At 43.0% G+C, this 22,735-nt stretch overlaps 1 protein-coding gene across 1 annotated transcript in view; it reads right to left on the reverse strand.

Annotated features, from left to right (window-relative positions):
- Positions 1-1,160: 1,160 nt before the first annotated feature.
- The window catches only part of nherf1b (NHERF family PDZ scaffold protein 1b), a 101,484-nt gene continuing 79,909 nt past the window's right edge, over positions 1,161-22,735 (reverse strand). The window contains exons 4-6 of the mRNA XM_043714534.2: positions 16,087-16,130; positions 4,396-4,512; positions 1,161-4,145 (exon numbers count right to left, since the gene is read on the reverse strand). Of these exons, the coding sequence (XP_043570469.1) occupies positions 3,990-4,145; positions 4,396-4,512; positions 16,087-16,130 (317 nt within the window). The 3' untranslated portion in view covers positions 1,161-3,989. The remainder of the gene's footprint in view (positions 4,146-4,395; positions 4,513-16,086; positions 16,131-22,735) is intronic.

The following is a 22,735-nucleotide window of genomic DNA, read 5'->3' on the forward strand; positions in this document are numbered from 1 at the left end:
AAGACTACAAGAGATAAGAGCAGAATTAGGGCATTCCATCATGGCTGATAAGTTTCTCAACCCTGTTCTCTTGCCTTCTCCCTGTAATCATTGATTCTCTTGCTATTTGAGAGATTTTGTATGAATTTCTATAGTCACTAGAAGATCCTGATTCTGGTAGTTTCTCAGCGTGTGTTAGTAGCCCTACCTTTGGGGAGTATGCAGACCTTGGAGGGAATGCAGTAAAGATTTCATAGAATGATTTAGAGGCTAAAAGAGAACTGTAGGCTGCTGTGTTTGTGAGAAATACACACAGATAGAGAAGGATAACTAGTGGCAAGTATAACCCGAGGGGTACCACATTACAGGCAAGGGGCAAGTCTGAGAAAGTTGGGCCTTCATGGTGACCTCAACCAATATAGGAATTGAACTTCCTGCTGTTGATGTCCCTCTGCATCACAAACCAGCTATCCAACGAATAGCATGGACATATTCTTGTTGAGGGCAAGGTGCCTCAGGTAGGCCGGTATTCCCTTAGGTATAAAGACAGGCAGGTGTTCTCAAAGGAGTTTAAACGGATTAAAAGACCAACAGGGTAGATATGTCCTCTGGTTGGGTAAGTCCAGAATAAGACAGCATTTTTTTCCACACGAAGGGGAGTGAAAATGGAGGAATCTCTCCCCAAAAAATCTCAGCTCAAAATTCCAAAATCAAGATTCATGGTTTTGGTTGGGCCAGGGAATGACAATGGAACCAAGGTAGGGTAGGCAGAGTTGATACAGATATGCAGTGACCTAATAAAATGTTGGAAAATGCTTGTATTCCTGTGTGCTCCACCAGAGGGAGTATGCTGATAAATTCAATCATTGAGCTACTAATCAGTTAAATCCAGACTTTCTAATTATGAAAAGCCTGTATTTTCTCAAATGAGACACAGAGTGCTAGCCTCCTAATTAGTTGGACATATCAGCAAATTCCCCATATGCACTTCTGAGTCCCTCCACGTCATCTTCCCAGAAAGGCATTTCCAAACCCTCTAATAACAAAGGATAAAGAAACTCAAATTTGGTGTTCCTGAGTCTCGTGACTTTTTGGATGTTGCAGCCTTGGTTTTTTTCACCTCAGATCGCTAACATTAAACATTGCCCTGTAGGATTTGTGATACACGAAAACGTACACAGTTCTTTGATTTTAACTTTTATTTCTTAAAATTTACAGACATTGGTAAAAATATAGTTTCTAAAAATTGTGTGTTTGAATTTGGACAACAAATCGTTCTGCTATTTCAGACAAAGCTATAGAGCAAGAAATACTTTGATCTCTGCTTGTTATACACAGGAATAAAACTCCTCTCTGCAACTTGCAGTGTCTCTAACTCAGAACTTGTGCTAATTAAATCAGACTACACGTGCTCCAATCCCAAACACAGTGCACTGACAAAATCAACGTTAACAACAAATACACACACGTACACATAGGATTAATCTCAGCTGAGGTTTCCGGGGGCTATAATAGGCATTTCACTTCAACAGAAATTTTTCCATCTTACCGCCAGTATAGGTCAGATACTTTTTTTTAAATATAAAATGTACAATCTGTTGTGTAAAGAAGGAAAATGCAAACCGATGATGAGATATAATGCCATATTCAGACACAGACCATGACTGTAACTAGATTAATCCTCGATGTACTGCCCAGAACTAAGACTAAATCCAGCAACTCAAAATTGGTGTAGAGGCACTGCTCCCCAGGATAATATGTGAATCCCTTGAGAAACCATTTATCTTATAAATCAGGCAGAGACCTTGCCACAAGTCCCAGGCGTCACCTTTAGAGGAGATCCAGAGGGTTAAGCTACAAAGGCTGGGGTACAAAGTCTCTGACCTCAAGCAACCCAACACAACATTACAATTAGAAACCTTCACAAACCTTGCGACAATTAGAAATTAGGAATTGAAGGATCCCAGCTGTCTCATTAATGTTTTTGCAGATTTACACATTAACATCACTGACTTGAACCACTCCTTACAAAATCTCTTTACAACTTGGCACACTGAGGAAGTAACTCTCGCTTGATCAACGCTGAAGAATCTCAGTCTGCATTGTATGAATTCTAAACCTAGCTTTTATTGAACTGAATTGAAATCCAAAGTGAAAGCCCCATTGAAAGCAAATGGCAAGCCTGTCAGATTTCCAGGTTTTGGAATTGTTTCAGATCGGAACTCATTTGTGGCCAATGAAAGTAGATTATTCACATCATTGATAGTGAGAAAGCCACAGGGTGCATTCAGTCTATCACAATGCCATCTGAAGTACAGCAGGAGATGGGAGCATTGTGAACAGGATGGAATGAGTTAATAAAACACCCAAAATGCAACAAAAACCAAAGGATAATGATATTGCAGATAAGAACAAATAAATGAGTCCCCATCACCCAATCCCAGAGAATAAAAAGGTAAACCCAAAAATCAACACTAATGAACAAATCTTTACCCTGTTGTAACAAGAGTCAAACAGGAAATATAAATCAAAGTATTAATAACCAGATCAGCACCAACTGGACCATTTCTTAGCAGGTTAAGTGGACTTGATACCACATTCTCGTCGAAGGGGTGAAAAGATCAAAAATGACTTGCACTCTCCCCAGAGAAATACAGGGCAGCAGTTACCTCCATAGCTGCAGGGCCAGTTTATATCTTGCTGTGATCTGACTCAAAGCTTCATTCACCATCACAGATACAGAATGGAGGGAGTTGGTCTCTGAAAAGGAGACCTGAAACCTAAAGAGTAGATGGGAAAGATATGGGATGAAGGATGAGATTCCATGGATCAGATGGGTTTGAATTGTATTCTAAATGAAAGCCCAAATTAAGTTCTTGTATGGCAACAATTTCCAGTAACCTGAATCATTTGGAATGTTGGCAAAATGGTCCCACATCCATTCAAGAGAAATCCACACTCCACAACAGTTAGTTGGAGCTTGGATTGGGACCGTAACCAATTTACAAGTGACTCTGGTGGGCAGCAACCTGCCCAAGGTCAACACAGGCCAGTGAGACACAAGCACCCTTGCATGGACTTTGTGGTCTGTCAGCACTAATTAGAACATCTTTATCATCTTGAAAGCAGCCATCGCCCATTACCGAAGCTTTGTCTAGTATCAAACTAAATTGGTTCTTTGCTAATGAATGCAACTTGCCGATTTCAGTTTGCAGATTAGACTGGATTTTAATACTGGAGAATCTAAATTTAACAGAAATATCATAATTGCACATAGCAGATTAGAGAAAAATGAAAAAAATTTGATCTGGTCATTGGCAGAAAGATGGTTCTTTAATAAGTAATTCGTGTGGGTAATTTCAAACAAATCATGACAAGAGATTCAAAACCTTCTGTTTCATCAGGAGGAAGGAACATCTCCAGAAAATTACCAGGTTTGTGACTGAATGGTTCAGTGTTCACAGCGCAGGACTCAGTTGTTGGAAGAGATTGAAAATGTGTCCTGCTTTTATTCAAAGTGACCAGATTAAGCTCAGGACTGTCTGCAGAAGTCTGGTCTGAAACTGCACACACTGTTCACCAAAAGCTCAGCAAGTCAGCAGCACAGAGACTTGAAAAAGGTGGAGAAAGGAGAGTGCCCACAATCTCTCAATGCTGCCCCTGCCCAAGTGAGCACTGGCAGCAGGAGCAGCTGGTGAGAGATGCCAGAGGGATTCCACCACACCATGCACAGCTACTGGGGGAGACAGCACAAACACAGAGTCTACGTCAGAGGACTAGTCACAGTGGGATGGAGGAAGGCTCATTACCCTGCTCGACTAACAAAATCAGGCCAAAGATAACCTGACCTGGATCGGAGCAAATGGGGAAATGGAAATAGAGAGGGACTCACCCCTCGGAATGTAGCAGGTTAAGACTTGCTGGGCTTGGGAAAACAAAATTACCAGAGAAATTAACTTTTTCTGAGGTTATTAAAGCTGAAGCTTAGATTAGCGAAGGTTCTTTTTTCTTTACAAGTTGCTGAATAGTTCATTCTTCTTGCTCCAGTCCATCTGTGGGGCCCGCTTGCTGGAGCGTTTCGAATGCACCTTCTCCTTGGCCTCTGCTGCTGAGGTACTGAGGCTCAGACCCACCTCGTCAACTGTGTTGTCACTTTCAGGCTGGGGCTGTCAACCAAAGAGAGAGAGAGAGAGCGTCAGTTTCCTCTGTGACCACAACCTGCTCAGACTAAACAACAAAGACCTGCATTTGCAAACCTGTCACCACCTCCAGTCAGCCCATAATTATACAACAAAAAAAATTGTGCTGTACTCACCACCTGAAAATGTCTCAAAACACAGCACTGCCTGAAAAAGCACATGAAGTTTAGGCAGAGCAGAGAAAAAAAAAATGGAAATCATAATTATAACAACCTACCTTGACCACTGGGGCACTTGTATCCCTGGATGGAGTTGTTGGGGTTGATGGAGCAGATGAGGAGTTTGAGGATGGTGCTGGTGTGGGAGTCACTGTCGCAGAAACATCTCCGTTTGCCTGAAAAGGGGAGGAGGAAGAGGTCAGTCATCACTCGCTTCATGGAAAGGTAAGAAGAAATCAAATCTAGCCAGAGCAATGCTCAGTAACAGATGTGTGTACCATCTACAAAACAATGCAGAAATTCATCAAGGCTTCTTAGCATCTTCCAAACTGTTGATTATTACCATCAAAAAGGACAAGGGCAGCAGATACATGGAAATACCACCAGGCTCCCCCCAAACTATTCACATCCTGACTTAGAAGTACATTGCTGTTCCTTCAATATCTTTCAGGGTCAAAATCCTGGAACTCCCTACCTAACAGAGTTGTGGATCTACCTATACCCCAAATGGACTGCAGCAGTTTAAGAAGGTAGCTCTCCACCACCTTCTCCAAGGCAACAAAGGATAGATAATAAATGCTAGCAACGTAAATGCCAGCCAGCAACGCAACCATTCCCTGAATGAACTATTTTAAAACTAAAGAGACCACCTCCGCCTCTCTATCTCCTGCTCAGCTCTGCTGAATCATGCAGGGAAACACCAGGGAAAGAGATAGGAAAGATCTGGCGTCAGTATTTCACATTTAACATCCTCCTCCATTTCAGACGAGGGGTAAAAGACTCACTTCCAGCTCTCTGCCCGAGTGAAGACAGTTTGCAGCCACAGCATAAACTAACCACAGGATGTCACTATTATGCAGCGGAGATGCTTGCATGGATCTATATCTCAATAATAACAAAACTAAAACTTCAAAAGTGGTACTTTTCAGGCTCTCCTTTTCTCTAAAACATAAGCTTCTCATTGAACTGTCTAACACAGAGGGAAAATCTACTTCAGTAAGCTGAACAGCTCAGCAAAACCGGTTATCTGAGCACGATGCTCAGTGATTACTTACAAGGATGGAGATGTGTGTGCATTGTGCGTGCACACAGTGGTGGAGGTCGTGGAGGTCATGTGAATATACTATCCCTGGACCAATGGTCCTGAGGTCCAACTACATTTATGCATTACTCAGGAATAAGTACACCTTGCCCCTGCTGAATACAGGAGGGAGATGACAGACAGAGAAAAGAACAGCTGATACTACATGGAAGACTGAATTGGGAATAAATATTGAGTGACCATTTGGTTCATCCTTTTGATCTTTGGGATGTGGGCGACATGAGAGAGGACCCTTTATTATTTAGACTGATGCCACTTGGAGTGGGTCCAATATCCATTGCTAAGGGCACTGATGTCACGTTTCCTTCTCTGAGCCAGTTGGACTTTTAGTCTCAAACCTTTGACACAAATCCATAAATACCCAATTTCATAACTTATCCTTTAGTAGAATCCAAATTCTAAGCTTTGAGTCACAGATTCAGCCATCACGCCACTGACATTGCTTGGGTTCAAGGTTTATCTCCTGTTGGGGACCAGTAACTGTCCAGGGTGGGAGCATCACAGACTCCCTGTTGAGCTTTCTATAATCAGCTTTCCATAGTCCAGTGTCAGCATGAACAACTGGCAGTTTGAGATTCTAGCATTTGCAAAGGATTGAGAGTGACAGCCAATCGTAAGCCAATCCAGAGTTTTAGTGACAATGGCAACATCAAAACAGCAACATCTAAATTCTAACCAGTTGAACTGCACAAAATTGTCTTTTGTAACAACAGTTTACCTTTGATATACATCAGCCACGTCTCAGGTATATTTCTGATGCACAAAGCATTCATAAGGGCTCAGCAAACAGAAATGTGGATTAGCAGATATAACATTTACTGCACAGGTCACTTGAAACTTTAGTAGAGGAACTTTCTCCTCCTGGACAGTCTCAGATTCCTCCCTCCCCTTCCTCGACCTTTCTATTTCTATCTCAGGCGACCGAATCAACACGGACATCTACTACAAACCGACCGACTCCCACAGCTACCTGGACTACACCTCCTCCCAACCTGCCCCCTGTAAAAACGCCATCCCATTCTCCCAATTCCTTCGACTCCGCCGCATCTACTCCCAGGAGGACCAGTTCCAAAAACGCACAACCCAGATGGCCTCCTTCTTCAAGGACCGCAATTTCCCCCCCCCCCCCCGACGTGGTCGACGATGCCCGCCACCTCATCTCTTTCACTTCCCGCTCCTCCGCCCTTGAACCTTGCCCCTCCAACCGCCACCAGGACAGAACCCCACTGGTCCTCACCTACCACCCCACCAATCTCCATGTACAGCGCATCATCCGCCGTCATTTCCGCTACCTCCAAATGGACCCCACCACCAAGGATATATTTCCCTCCCCTCCCCTATCAGCATTCCGTAAAGACCACTCCCTCCGTGACTCCCTCATCAGATCCACACCCCCCCCACCAACCCAACCTCCACTCCCGGCACCTTCCCCTGCAACCGCAGGAGGTGCAAGACTTGCGCCCACACCTCCCCCCTCACCTCCCTCCAAGGCCCCAAAGGAAACTTCCATATCCGCCACAGATTCACCTGCACCTCCACACATATCATCTATTGCATCCTCTGCACCCGATGTGGCCTCCTCTATATTGGGGAGACAGGCCGGCTACTTGCAGAGCGTTTCAGAGAACACCTCTGGGACACCCGGACCAACCAAGCCAACCACCCTGTAGCTCAACATTTCAATTCCCCCTCCCACTCCACCAAGGATATGCAGGTCTTTGGACTCCTCCATCGTCAGACCACAACAAAACGACGGTTGGAGGAAGAACGCCTCATCTTCCGCCTAGGAACCCTCCAACCACAAGGGATGAACTCGGATTTCACCAGTTTCCTCATTTCCCCTCCCCCCACCCTGTCTCAGTCAAATCCATCAAATTCAGCACCGCCTTCCTAACCTGAGATCTTCTTCCCGACCTCTCCGCCCCCACCCCAGTCTGACCTATCACCCTCACCTTGACCTCTTTCCACCTATCACATTTCCGATGCCCCTCCCCCAAGTCCCTCCTCCCTACCTTTTATCTTAGCCTGCTGGACAAACGTTCCTCATTCCTGAAGAAGGGCTTATGCCCGAAACGTCGATTCTCCTGTTCCCTGGATGCTGCCTGACCTGCTGCGCTTTTCCAGCAACACATTTCCAGCTCTGATCTCCAGCATCTGCAGACCTCACTTTCTCCTCCTAGAGGAACTTTTGGCAAGTCTAGCTTAGCGAAGAATTGAGAGTCACTAGAATTACGTCCGGTGGACAGTTGCCTGTTAACAGGCACTGCTGCCTCACAGTGCCAGGGATTCAGGGTCGATTCCACCTTTGGACAGACTATCTGTGTCGAGTTTGCACATTTCTGCCTGTGTCTGTATAGGCTTCCCTCTGACAGTCCAAAGACTAGGTGGATTAGCCATGGAAAATGCAGGGTGATCGGGTAGTGGGTTGAGTCTGGGTGGGGAGCTCTGTGGAGCAGTGGTGTGGATTTGATGGGCTGAATGGCCTGCTTCCATACTGTAAGGATTCTATGAACTGTGCAGTTTTTTTTCCCTGTCACTTCATGATGTTATTCATGGTCAACAAGTGATTACAAGCCACAACAATAATTATGAAGACTGGAACAGAAGGAGACCAATTAACCCCTTGAATCAAAGTTGCCATTCAATTAGATTAATCACTGATCTGTCTCTTAACTCCATTCAACAGCCTCTGTACTCCTTGGTGTAACAAAATCTACCTATTGCAGTTTCAACCTTATTCAATTAGTCTCTCAAAACTTTTCTCGGGAGAGAATTCCAGATTTCTACTTGCCCTTATGTAAAGGAGTCGTGTGGCGCTGGAAAAGCGCAGAAGGTCAGGCAGCATCAGAGGAACAGAAGAATCAACATTTTGGGCATAAGCCCTTCATCAGGAAACTGCCTGACCTGCTGTGCTTTTGCAGCACCACACGTTTTGACTCTGATCTCCACCATCTGCAGTCATTATTTTCTCCTTTATGTAAAGGAACGCTTTCTGACATATCACCCCTGACTGGCCAGTCTTAAATTCTAAGGTTCTGCTCCTTTGTTCTGTCCATAACTGAACCCAGTTATCTAACAGGAACAAGGAGACCATTTAACCACTGGAATCTGTTTTGTCATTTTAGAGTCAGAGACAGAAAAAGGCTCTTCAACCCAGTGAGTCTGTGTCAAAACTAACTATTCTAATCCCGTTTTCCAGCATTTAGCCCACAGTCTTGTCTGCCTTGACATCGCAAGTGCATATGTAAATACTTCGAATGTTATGAGTGTTTCTGTCTCTACCACCCTTACGGGCAGTGAGTTCCAGATTCCCACCACCGTCTCGGTGAAATCTTTGCTCCTTACATCCCTTCTAAACCATCAGCCCCTTAACTTAAGCTATGTTCCCTGGTCACTGAGCCCTTCATCAAGGGGAAAGTTGGCATTTAATGGCATCATGGTTGATATGCGACCTAACTCCACATACCGACCTTTGGCCATATCCCCTAATACCTATGATTAATTAAAATCTATCACTTTGTTTTAAAATTAACAGTATATCCAGCATAAGTTGCAAATGTGGATGCAAAACCTCATTTCAGTCACCCTTTGCATGTAGGAGTGCTTCCTAATTTCACTTCTAAACGTTCCAGCTCCAAGTATTAGGCAACATCCCTAGTCCCAGACTCTCAAAACAACTCCATTTCTATCCAACCTCTCTGTTCCTTTCAATTTGAAAGCCTCGAACAAATCACCCCTTAACTTTCTAATTTCTAGGTAACGCAGCCTTAGTTTATGCAAAAATCTCCATATAATTGAACCCTTTGAATCAGGGTATCATTCTGCATCTTAAGTGGGTCTATTCAGCACTTGATGTCACTGTTACAGAGCCTTCACTTTCTCAGATTCCAGTTCCCTTGCATTAAAAATTCTAATGGCTTATTTCAAGTTATTTTTTGAACTCGTCTGCTAACTTAAGTGATTTCAACAGAGTCGGTCCTGCTATAATGTGTGTTTCTTCAATGCGAATTGGCTTTAATGCAATTGAAGAATTTTAAACGGTTATTTGTAGAATGCAAACTTGCCTTTCTCTGTATTGACTATAACATGATTCTGGCCCCCCTAGTTTAGACGGCACTGCTATTGCGCAATTTTCTTATAACATGAGATCGCACAACACGGAACTACTCTGGTCTGCCTCTTTGTCTCACCCAGTCATAAAATGATTGCTTTTAGCCAATAATCATCAATTCCAGATTGCTTTCAGGCAGAGAACTCTAAGAGGAATCCCCACATCTCTCTGCTTAACCTCAGTCCCTAGCTTACCACCATTTAGAAGAAATTCTGGGAAGTCTTCCTGGGTTCTTAACTCCACTTTCCTGGCACTTCCTCATAACCTTTGACTCCCTTATAGATCAACAATCCGTTCAACTCAGCATTAACTATATATATTCAATGACCCAGTCTCCAATGATCTCTGTGGAAGAGAATTCCAAAGACAAACAAGCCAGAGGGAAGATATTTTTGTTCTTCTCTACAAGGTGAAGAGGATGATCTCAAACTTTCCATAAGGTACCACATACAAGATTACTATACAAAAGGAGAGCTCATGGTGTTAGAGGTGATATATTAGCACAGATACAAAATTAACCAAATAACAAAAAAAAAATTAGAATCAATAACTAATTGTCAACTTTGCATGCTGTGGAACTGAGTGCCTCAGGGATCGTGTTGAGATCTCCTCTATGCCTGATCTATTTTAATGACTTGGATAAAGGGATTGCCTGTACTGTAGTCAAATTTGCTGACAATATGAAGATAGCTAGGAAAAGAAATGAGTGAGGAGGATATAGAGACCTTGGAAAGGGATTATAGATAATTTAAGTCAGTGACAAAAAAAAAAATTGACAGATTAAGTATAACCTGGGAAAATGTGAGGTGGTTCAGTTTAATAGGAGCAGAACATTATCTTAATGGAAAGACTATAGAATATGGCACTGCAGAGGGATCTCCATATCCTGGTATATGACTTCGCATAACTTAGGTTCTCAGGAATGAATACTGCTCTTTCTTACAAGTAGGGATGGACTATAAAAGTGTGGAGTCTTGCTACAACTGTACAGGACATTAGTGAGACTGCACATGGGCAAGTTTTGTTTTTCGTGCTTAAGGAAGGATATACTTGCATTGGAGTCAGTTTGGCAAAGATTAGCTCCAGTGATTCTTGGGATGAAAGGATTGTCATTGGAGTGGTGACCTTACTGAAACAGAAAATCCTGAGGAGGCTTGACAGGGTAGATGCTGAGAGGATGTTTTCCCACTTGGGATTATCTAGAGTTAAGGGACGGTGTTTTAAGATAAAGAATCTTTCACATAAGATGAGGAGTCTTTTTTGACAGGAGTGTTAGTCTTTAGAATTCTCTTCCACAGACAATGTGGAAGTTGGTTCATTCAATATATCGAATATTGAATTTTCTGATCTATAAAGGAGTCTACGATTAAGAGGAGACAGCAGGAAAGTGGAGTTAAGATGACAGTCAGATGAGCCACGATCTTAGTGAATCACAGCAGGCTGAAGGGGCCAAATGGCCTACTTCTACACCAGTTTCTTCTCCTTATACTGAGTCTGTACAATAAGCTCAATCTGGCAATTATGCCCACTTACACACAAAATGAACATATTGTTACAAAGTACAGCCACAGCTGCCAAGCAGAACAGCTAAGATACGGGCTGTTCCAAAACCGATACATGTAATAACTGGATGTTAAATAGATACTTACGTTTTGTTTGCTGTTTTGACAACAATTCAAATTTAACCAATTAATTTAAATTATGCCCAGGATACTAAAACCCAATTCAGTTTGAATTTACTGTATTGACAACATCAGACCAATGAGTGAGTACGATGTTGGGGGGTATGAAACCAAGGCATTTTGAAAATTTGGTCACTGGAACTGCCACCGAACAGCAAAGCAACTGCCATGGAGCCAGAGAGCTAATTGTCCATCCAACATTTTGCTCTCAAAGAAATAAGAAGACCTTTTCTCTAAAAGCAGTAAAACGCAAGACGACAACCCAGGGAGATCAGCAATGGAAAATTGCAGACAGCGAAGATGACAGAGACTGTGTGGGCTTAAGATTAAAGTTAATGTAATGTTTAACTGTGAGCTATTAGAGCAGCATTTTTTATAGAGTTGGAGTCAGATAGCAATTAGGGAAGAAAAAAGGGCTTGGATTTGTTAATAGTTTTTGTTTAGTGTTTTGTTAGGAAAATAAATTGTTATTTTTCTTTAAGTAGTGGAAATTAGGAGTTCTCTTTCACTCACCCATACTTTTATCAGATTACAAGGCGAGGCGAGTTTTTCTGGGTATTTAGTTTTAATTACCAGAGGGGTTTGGCCTCTGCTTCATAACAATATCTAAAGACATCCTAACATTGTGAAAGGAGGTCATTAAAATAGTTGCACTATCAGTTTTTAACCTCTACCACATCATCTTCTGATGAAATGAATGCACCTTTCAGACAAAGCTGGTCTGACATTATTTAAACAACTGAATGTGTACTGCCTTGCTGAAGGCAGGATATGCTTCTGTTTGAACTTTGTTAGAAACCTCTTGAATTTACCACTATCATTTGCCACAATCTCACAAAAGTAAATGGGTGATGAAATTATGGAGAAAAGACACCGTTCCACAAATAAGATAGAGAACAAAAATACATCGATATGCCAATTTCCTACTTTATAAAACCCAAACATTATATATAAACGATGGAGAATTTAACAAACTTAACGTGGCAGCACAGGATCTATGGATTTTAATATAAACTGAGAATGCTGTAGACCTTTTGTTTGGTATATTAAAGGAAACAGATCTGCATGATGTAATATGTTAGAAGTATTTGCATGCTTGATGGTCATAACTATAATCCTGTTATTTTGTACTTTAGTTTTATTTTAATGATTGCTATAACTAAGTTATGAATTTGAATTACTCGTTTCATTTGTATCATCACAATTGATCCGAAGCCACCATAAATGTTTTAATAAACTAGCATGGAAGAAACAAAGAAACACAGGCCTCAAACACTACAAGAACGAGATCTTGGGGAAGGGCCTAAGCGCACAAGTTTTCTTTTTGCAACGTCTATAGCAATTCAAACATAACAATAACCGGAAGGAAGTTGTATCAGGCAGATCAAAAGAAGTTGTATCAGATAAAAAGATCAAGAACACAACTTAGAATTTCATAAACTATACAGTAGAGCTGTTATTCAGGCCAATTAGTCTATAGTTATATACTGGCATTTATGCTCCAGATCACCCTCCGCCCATCCTTCATTAACTATCCCAATCAGCATTTTCTTCTATTCCTTTCTCCCTTGTGTTTATATCCAGCTTCCCCTTAAAAACTTTTTTGCTATCCGCATCAACTGCTCTTCATGGTAGTGACCTCCACATTCTCACCATTTTCTGGGTAAAAGAGTTTCTCCTGAACTCCTTATTGGGTTTTATAAGAAAGACTGTTCTATACTGCTGAATCTAGAATGAACTCTCACACTAATAGAAACTTCAGTTCAACTCTGATTAATATTAATAATTTTGAACACTCGCCTATCAGACAGCTCCCTCTGTTTCATCTCATCAGTTCAGGATATTATACTGCACTGTAATACTAATCTTCATTCTGCACACTGACCTAACCCATGGTCAAATAGAGCAATACCTGCACAATATCCAGGCTTGGGCTGACAAGCAGCAAGTAACGTTCATACCACAAAAGTGCCAGACAATGACCATATTCAAAAAGACACAAATCTAACTACCTCCCCTTAACATTCAATGGTGTTACCGTGACTAAATCTCCCACTATCAACATCCTGTGGGTTATCATTGGCCATGAACTGAACTGGGCTAACCATATAAATACTGTGGCTACAGACCTTGATCAGATGGGCCAATGAACGGTAGATGGAGTTTAATTTAGATAAATGTGAGGTGATGCATTTTGGAATGGCAAACCAGGCCAGATCTAATACACTTAATGATAGGGTCAGAGATGTGGTGCTGGAAGATCACAGCAGGTCAGGCAGCATCCAAGAAGCACAAAGAGACCGAGTGGTGCAAGTGCATAATTCTTTAAAAGTGGAGTCGCATGTAGACAGGGTGGTAAAAGCACCCTATGGAACGCTTGGCCAAAACACTGAGTACAGGAGTTGGGAGGCAGTTGTACAGGACATTGGTTAGGCCACTTTTGGAATACGGAGTACAATTCTAATCACCCTTCAATGGAGGGATGTTGTGAAACATGAGGGTGCAGAAAAAATTTGTAAGGTTGTTGTAGGATTGGAAGGTTTGAGTTATAGGGAGAGGTTGAATAGACTGGGGATTTAAAAGGGCATCTGGATGGATATATGAATAGGAAAGTTTAGAGGGATATGGGTCAAATGCTGGCAAATGGAACCATGTCAGATTGGGATGACTGGTCAGCACGGATAAGTGAGACTGAAGGATCTGTTTCCATGCTGTGTATCTCTAGAAGAACAGGTCAGGGGCTAGGTGGCCCGCTGTTTGTAACTCACCTCCTGACTCCCCAAAGCCTCTGGGAGACAGTGAGAACTGAAGGGTTAAACCCTTGCCCCTCAGATGTTACCTGACCTGACCTTTTTCCAGCACCACACCTTATCAACTCCCCAAAGCCTCTCCACGTCTTAAAAACTCAAAGTGTGTTATGGAATACTCCCCACTAATCTGGATTAGTGTCTCCCCCAACAACACTAGAGAAGCTTGACACTATCCAGCAATCAAGCAGGCAACATGATTGACACAACATCCACAAACATTCACGCTCTCCATCACCAACCCACAATAGCAAGAATGTGTACTAACTATAAAATGTACTGCAGAAATTTACCAATGCTCCTTAGACATCACCTTTCAAATCCAGAACTATAACTATCTAGAAGAGAGCAGCAGATACATGGAAACAACACTAACTCCAAATCTCCCTCCAAGCCACTCACCATCCTGACTTGGAACTATATTGCTGTTCCTTCACTATCGCTGGGTCAGAAGCCCGGAACTCCCTCTTGGACAGTACTGTCAATGTACCTACAGCCCAAGGACTGCAATGGTTCAAGCACACAGTTCACCACACCTTCCCAATAATAAATAAGGATTGACAATAAATGGTGGTCCTGCCAGTAATTCCAGAATCTCTTAAATCAAAAATTCCTCCCTATTGTTACTGGTTAAAACAGTGATTTGAGAGTAGGGTTCAAAATAATGGCAGAAGGGCCCACTTGTGGAACAGTGGTAGCATCCTTACTGTTAGGCCAGGAGGCCCAGGTTCAAGTCACACCTGCGCCAAAGGTGTGTAATAACATCTTTGAGCAGATTGGTTAGAAAAAAAAGTCAATAAAAAAAAAAAATGGCAGATGGATCAGGGTAGAGAGAACAGATTGTTTCCAATGAGTTGTGGATTTTTAAACAAATGGTCACGGGTCAAAGACTGAACACAAGAGGGGCCACCTTGTGGTGCAATAGTAGAGTACATACCCCAGAACCAAGGTACCAGAGTTCGTCCCATTTTTGAGCAGGTTGATTAGGAAAATAAGAAGTTTAAAAACACTGAACGCAAGAGACTTCGAACAGACAGTAGGGGAACAAAAAACTTTTTGCAGAGAATTGTCAGGCTGTAAAACTCATAGCCAGAGTTAATGATTATATCAGAGACTGTATCAACATTCCAGACTTAGCTGGTGCGATGCAGAAAGGAAGACGGATAAAGAAATGTGGGGTAAGAGGTCAGGTATGAAGTAAGGAGCACTCACACAGTCAAGTTGGGTTGAACACTCTGGGAGAGTTGGGTGTGGGGGGCAGGAGGAGACTGAGGGGGTTGGAGTGCATGGTTGGGGTTCACTGCAATCTCAGCTACTCACAACACAAAGACAATGGCCAGCTTCAGAGCTGACAGAGGTCGCATTCATCACTGAATAATGTAAATCAGATGATGGACAGCTTCCTGGAACAGAGACTAGGATGGCTCATCAACAGCACAAAGGAAACCTGGTCAGCCTCCAAGGAGGCTCAGAGGGAGTCAGAACATGAAAACACTCACAGGTTTGACTGTGCCTGCCACTGCCTGCCTTTTCCTGTGGAATGGATCAAGAAGAATCCAAGATGTAATACAGGAAATTGCCAATCCTGTAGGATTGTCTCAAAACTGTTCCCTGGACACTGCAAAACCAGGAGGAAAATCAGATTGGGTTTTGATTTTTTTTTTTATTAGTGACTAAAATTTAGGTTGGGGTGCAGTGTGTGTGTCTGTCTGTCCGTATGTGGAGAGAAAGCTATTTGCTTGGGTGCACAGTTAGAGACAGCAGCTCCTGTGATGAAACCTCTGGCCAGCGTTAACATCCCAAATGGTGATGGAATTCAAGAACTGTGCCACATAGGACTGCCATGGTTGTTTTTAAAAAGTACATCTTCATTGTGTGTGTAAAAAGCACATTAACAAGGGTGGAAATGGCCAGCTAACAAATAATTTCATGAAGTTGGGAGGTTGCAAGCAGTTTGTTTTGAGGACGTTTTGCACTTGGACACTAAGTTCCATAAACAACATGTTACAGTTCAGCGAGACTGCACTGAAATAAAAGGAGCTTTCTACCTTCTGTTCAATATCCCCGTTCACAATCAGTTGTGGAAGAGGTCCTGCAAAACAAAACAAAGCACCATTCATTAGTATTCAAACAGTGTTACCAGTCCAAGCCACAAGTCTCAAACACTGCAAGTGAATAAACTACCACCCCGGGAAACACAGACACCCAGGGCCCACCACCCTGGGGAACACAGACACCCAGGCGCACCTCCCCGGGAAACACAGACCCCTCCAGACGCACCTCCCAGAAAACACAGACCCCCCCCAGGCGCACCTCCCCGGGAAACACAGACCCCTCCAGGCGCACCTCCCTGTGAAACACAGACCCCTCCAGGCACACTACCACGGGTAACACAGACCCCCCAGGGGCACCACCCCAGGTAACACAGACTCCGAGGGGCACCACCCCGGGTAACACAGACCCCCAGGCGCACCTCCCCAGGAAACACAGACCCCTCCAGGCGCACCTCCCTGTGAAACACAGACCCCCAGGCGCACCTCCCCGGGAAACACAGACCCTTCCAGGCGCACCTCCCCGGGTAACAGACCCCCAGGGCCCATAACCCTGGGGAACACAGACACCCAGGGGCACCACGCCAGGAAAGATAGATCCCTCCCCCAGGCGCACCACTCTGGGTAACACAGACCCCCAGGCGCACCTCCCCAGAAAACACAGACCCCTCCAGACGCACCTCCCAGAAAACCCCGCCCCGCCCCCCCCCCCCAAGGCGCACCTCCCCTGGAAACGCAGACCCCTCCAGGGGCACCACCCTGGGTAATACAGACCCTCAGGGGCACCATCCCAGGTAACACAGACCCCTCCAGGCACACTTCCCTGGGAAACACAGAACTCTCCAGGCACACCTCCCCGGGAAACACAGACCCCCAGTGGCATCACCCCAGATAACACAGACCCCCAGGGGCACCTCCCCGGGAAACACCGACCCTTCCAGGCGCACCTCCCCGGGAAACACAGACCCCTCCAGGCGCACCTCCCTGGGTAACACAGACCTCCAGGGACACCACCCCAGGTAACACAGACCCCCAGGGAAACCACCCTGGGTAACACAGACCCCCCAGGGGCATCATCCGATGAAACAGATCTCAAACATAGCAGCCCTGTAAATAGATCATCCTACGAAAACAGACCTTGTACATATCAACCCATCAAATAGAGACATTGTGACTGAACCTCCACACCAAGTACACATCCTACAGTTCTCAAACTTACTGAATGCCTTCAAAACACTTTCCTGATCAGACATCACTACAATTCCACACTGCTTCAGTCAATGAAGTGAGCCCGATCTGCTTCTGCTCTTGTACTCTCATTTGCCTGGTGGTATGCTAGTATTATGAGAGCTGTAGCCTCAGTTAGAGCACAATTAAAACCTTACCTCGGAGAAATCCCATTATCACAGTGTGCTGAACAACATTGGCCGTAACATAGCAACGGCTGAAAAGGATTTAGTGCTCAATAAGACCACCCAATGTTTGAGATGGGAGAGCTTTCTGAAGTAAGAATTTAATTATTTCAGGCCTAGCAGCACATTACTGGAAAACTGCAAGCCTTAAATCCATATTCATGCCAAGTTATTAGAGCTTACTATAGAGACAAACATGGCATTGACAACTTCTGGGAAAATGTACCTATGTTTCAACAATGCAACCTTCAGAATCACAGACAAAACTATGTGCTGCATTTTGAACAGGCATAGTGGGACGAATACATCAAACTGCCAGTTTAATAAATTTCATTCTGCCTTGAACCTAATGTACCTTCCTTGGGAATGTTTGTTGGGTCAGTACAATCCACCCCTGCTGTAAAATACTTTATCAGCATAAACAGCATTGAAAATGAGATGCTGAGTCAAGGAAATTGGACTCTTAATATCTTGAGAAGTTATGAACTTTCCTCTGTGTGGTGGGGGTTAGTGTCGAGAGAGTGAAGCACTGTTAGAGGTGCCATCGTTCAGAAGCACTGATAAACAGTGGTTTCTTCTGCTCACTCAGATTGGTGCAAAAGATTACTTCAAGGAAAAAGGTTCCTGAAGAAGGGCTTATGCCCGAAACGTCGATTCTCCTGTTCCTTGGATGCTGTCTGACCTGCTGCGCTTTTCCACCAACACATTTTCAGGTCCTTCAAGGAAAAAGGTGCCTTGTGGTCAATATTTATCCCTCAACTGACATCATTAAATCAGATTAGACAGTCAGTCCAACATTGCACACAGCAATGCCTCACAGAGAAACAGTCATCTTGTTTCTTACACCACAACAGTGACTACACTTCAATATCCAAAATGTTACAAATTGTTCTTCAGAAATGTACATCTCGTCTCTGTGAACTCCTTGATTAGCAGAGCTTCAGTTGCACTACACTCATTCTAACCCACTATCCCCAGCCCCCTACCGTATAACATATCTTAGACACCCCTTCCCCAAAATGCTATTCCATCTCTCATGAAGTTGCCAGGAGGCAACAATCATCAGAGAGAAACTAATGTAGCCAACAATTCAATCACTTATGGTAATTTCCAAGTTATTATCTGGACTTTCGCCAGGTGAAAGCGAAAGTGATACAAAGATAAAGAGATCTATCCAAAGGATTGGTACGGTTACAGTGAAGGTTCAGCAGGAAGACATTAAAGCAAGACTGACTACACAAAGTTGATTAACTAGCGTGATGCTGGGGATTGGAAACTATAGTCAAGAGGAGACATTTAGAAACATTGGGACTGTTACCATGGCAGCAGAGATTTATTATAGATATTTACATTCATAAAGACTTTTGATCCAGGAAGTAGCAAAAGATTACTACCTCTGTTTGGGGAATTTTTAATGAGGATTCATCAACCTCAGGGAAGAAGCTTCAAAAGGAATCACCTTCCATTAAAAGAGAGTTGTTGAAGCATCGGGAATAGTTCAGTCAGAGATGAAGCCACCTTTTAAAGCAAAACATAAAAATGCTCAAAGCACAGCTTGATAATGTGGTGATGGAGAGAATGGAGCAGATTGGGTCAGCTCGAGGTTGATACAAAGCTATGGGTGAGAGCTGGTCATTAGATCGGTTTGGGTTGATATTAAGCAATGGAGAGAGAGCAAGAGACAATGGTTTCAGTTTGGGATTGATACAGGATTATGGGGAGTGTGTCAGGCAATATTGAGATTTGTTTTACACTGGCAAAGAGACAATGCAAATTCTTTGGGCCTCTCCTGGACTGTCAATAGTTCTAAAGTCACCCAGAGCCAACTGAAAATTCCAATGGGCGTCTCAAAATGAGAGCAATGTACTGAATTGTATAGCTAATGCAGCCAACAGGAAGTGAAAGCAGAGGCTGCAATCGAACCATTCCTTGATGGGATGTATTTCAATACACCAATACTTCAAAATGTCTTCAGGTCTTAAATCACAGTGGCTTCACAATAGACCAATGATCCAAACTTAAGCATTGTGGCAGCACTCACTGAAGCGGTCACTCATTCAGAGTTCAACACGAGGAGTTATTGGCACAGCCACAGACAGACAGGCAGACACACATAAAAGTGACTGCTTTGTTTTGCATAATGATGAGTTTCAGAGAGATACACATGAACAAAGCAAAAAAGTTCCATGTTATTTAAAATGTGATAGATACCATTGCAGAAACTACAAGGACAACATAGGGTCTCAAAGAAGAAAGACCCAAGTTGTTCTCCCATGAAGTTTGTACAATATCGTTCTAATGATAGTACAAAAGGCTCCCCTCATTATTAACTCTCTTAGATCATCATACTTTTCAACAATAATCACTCCCAAGTTATTCCCCCCACTATTAATATTATACATTTCAGCATATCAATTACATTTGCCTCTTCCCCTATTTCCCTCTTCACACATTTAGTCTGGTGGTTCACTATTCTTTCAGGGTATGCACTTTTTGCACTTGGAACTTTGGTCGGTCTCTGGGTTACACACTATTAACTTTGACTTTAGCCCTGACAACGAGGGCTCAAAGTCCCTTCAGTCTGTAAGGCATTTCATTGCTAGGATTTCCTTTGCTGAGCTTGTCTTTCCTGAAGAAATAGTCAACTGTTCCATTGCAACATATGCAGCACCTTTAATATCATGGACTTCCTTTGCAAAGGCTACCTTTGTTGCTTCAATTTTGGATTTGGTTTCTCCACAAATCTGTAGATACCATTAGTGATGTTTTTTTTAAAAAAAATTACTCGACATAAGCATCGCTAGCTGGCCAGCTATACTTCCAACTGTATATATAAAAAGTGTGTTAACTTGCTGAATGTCTGATTTAGTAATTAATTTGGAAGCTTTCTGTATCTTAATTGTTTTCTCCAAGAGATCCAATTCTGTGTTTAATTTGAAATTAAATTTTTCCTGGCGATATTATTTCTGATGTTATGTCTACCTAATGTCATCCTTTAGTTTCCTTGCTTATAGGATGTGTATTTTATCAATAATAGCAATGCTATTTTGTGCTGCTCCTACAAGGATTTTCTACATTTTTGTCATTCAAATGGAGGATCCCTGCCTTCTCACGATTAAAATGGATGCTTCCTACCTTTTCCTGTGCATTCACTAAATGAATGTCACTATTCCCTTAATAAATGACTTCCATTTCCTTAATGGTTATATTGAATGAAACCCTCTGTCTGTTGCTTTAATAACACTGCCAGCTAAAATCACTCTTTTTCTGGCTAATTCCTACTGTTTGTGACTCTAATAGCATTCCTTGTTTATTTCATGTTTTCTTCCTAAATGATTCCCGCTATCTGTGGTTTCAATAAATGTTTCCTACCTCTACTTCAGTTTTAACAATGCATCTTCCTCATTTTCTACAGCCTTACTAAAGTCTCCTAACTTTGTTCATCTGTTAGACCTTGTTTGCTTGGACTTCGAACATACCCCTTTATTAATTCAATTATTCTGTGGCTCTTGATGCTCCTTATTTGAACTGTGCTTGTGGTGTCTGCATGCAATATCTCCAACACTCGGTCTGAGCTACAAGTGCTTTTCTTTACATCTAGCTTTCCCTGCCAGTAACTAAAGGTATCCTTTGCCCACCAGAGATTTTAACTTGAAGAGTCTCCGATGGTGGCTCGCTCTGAATCCCTGGTTCAGGACCATGCCTACAGAACAATGACACCATACAAAATCTATAACTGCCTTGGAGAGCCTGGTATTATAGCTCCAGGGAGTTCCTACCTCTCCTGCCACGTAGGCCCCAACCCTAGCATATAGTGCTGTTATCATCAACTATAGATTCTGCGTCATTGACCTTGCCACTAGGATTTCTTCTGCAGAGTTCTTGAATGTGCAGTTCTTCCTGTTGGCTGTTTCCAGAAGTAAGTTTCTTACAAAAAATTGCTGAAGTAGTAATAAGGAGTAGAGTAGCAATTTATTGTCACTTGTATTTATGAGAATAATGTGAGATGCATTTAAGTCGCCACAATTTGGCCCCATTCTAATTACTGAAATTAAAGAAAGAAATTGAGACAAAGTTAAAACAAAGTCCATCTTTTGTTCCCTCCATGGTTCCTGCGTTTACGGACTGGCTGTAGGACACTGCTGCCAAAGCAAGGATTTCCAGACCGGACCCACCATGCAGCTACCACTAAAGGCAACACCAAAACCACTGCAACGGCGTCATAGCAAGGAGGGTCAGACAGACCCAAGCATCTGACGCTGAAACCGTTGCCTCATTATCATCATGGAGATGGTTTTCTGCTTAACTGCCACTGTGGTGTGGGCTTTGCCTCCAGAGTATTTGTACCTGATATGGTGATGCTTACATTAGCTCCCATAACACAAGATTCTGGATCATTGCCAATTTTCAGCTTCCCCAGACAGACAGAGTGAGAAAGGAGGTGCTGAGTTTTTGGGTTTTTCTTTTAGGGGGGAAAAAGGGACAAAGGGACAGACAGCAGTTGAGGGTAGTCAGGAGATCAGCCAACCTCTTCCATAGACATTTTACTCCATTGTGCCATGTGAGGTGTGGGGGTTGAATGAGAGTGTGGGCACTCACTTCAGACATGATCAGGATTTCAATGAGTGCCAGTCCTGTAGTTTATTCTTATCTTCAGTGTTTGAACAATGTAAATGTCAATCTCTCCAGTTTCCTCTCTCTTCCCAACATTCCTCATCACAGATGGCAGATTCAGAGAGCTCAGCTTTAATGTACATACTAATGCTGTGAGAGATGTGTTCAGAATCACTGTACTTCTGACCCCTCGTTATCTGCAGAAAACATGTACCTTTTAAACTCATAAAGGAACAGCAATAACTAGTGATCCTTGGACACTGCAGTGTTATCACAGGTACCAATAAGGCAGGTACATCTTACTCAGCATACCTTATGACCATGAGCAGACAGACTGACTCACGTCTCTCAGAATTCTGCAGAAATGATGCAATCAAAACACATGCAAAACCAGCCAAGTTTGAAATATCAAGTTGTCTACTCCACCCTCTCCACACAGCCAGGTACAGACACAGTTGTAAGTATAACTAAGTCAAACAGGTAGGAACTGACCAAAGGTTGTTCACTGGCCTCCCTGTCCAAGCGAGGAAGCTGTTGAGTCTGGTGAGACTTCTTCAGAGCGGACAAGGGTTGGAAAAAGATGATTTTATACTGTTGGCGAAGGGGTATGAGGAGCAAGT

The sequence above is a fragment of the Chiloscyllium plagiosum genome, unplaced genomic scaffold (genome assembly GCF_037043375.1).
Source record: "Chiloscyllium plagiosum isolate Xiang-an unplaced genomic scaffold, Cpla_swu_hap1 HiC_scaffold_25, whole genome shotgun sequence".
Classification (NCBI taxonomy): Eukaryota; Metazoa; Chordata; class Chondrichthyes; order Orectolobiformes; family Hemiscylliidae; genus Chiloscyllium; species Chiloscyllium plagiosum.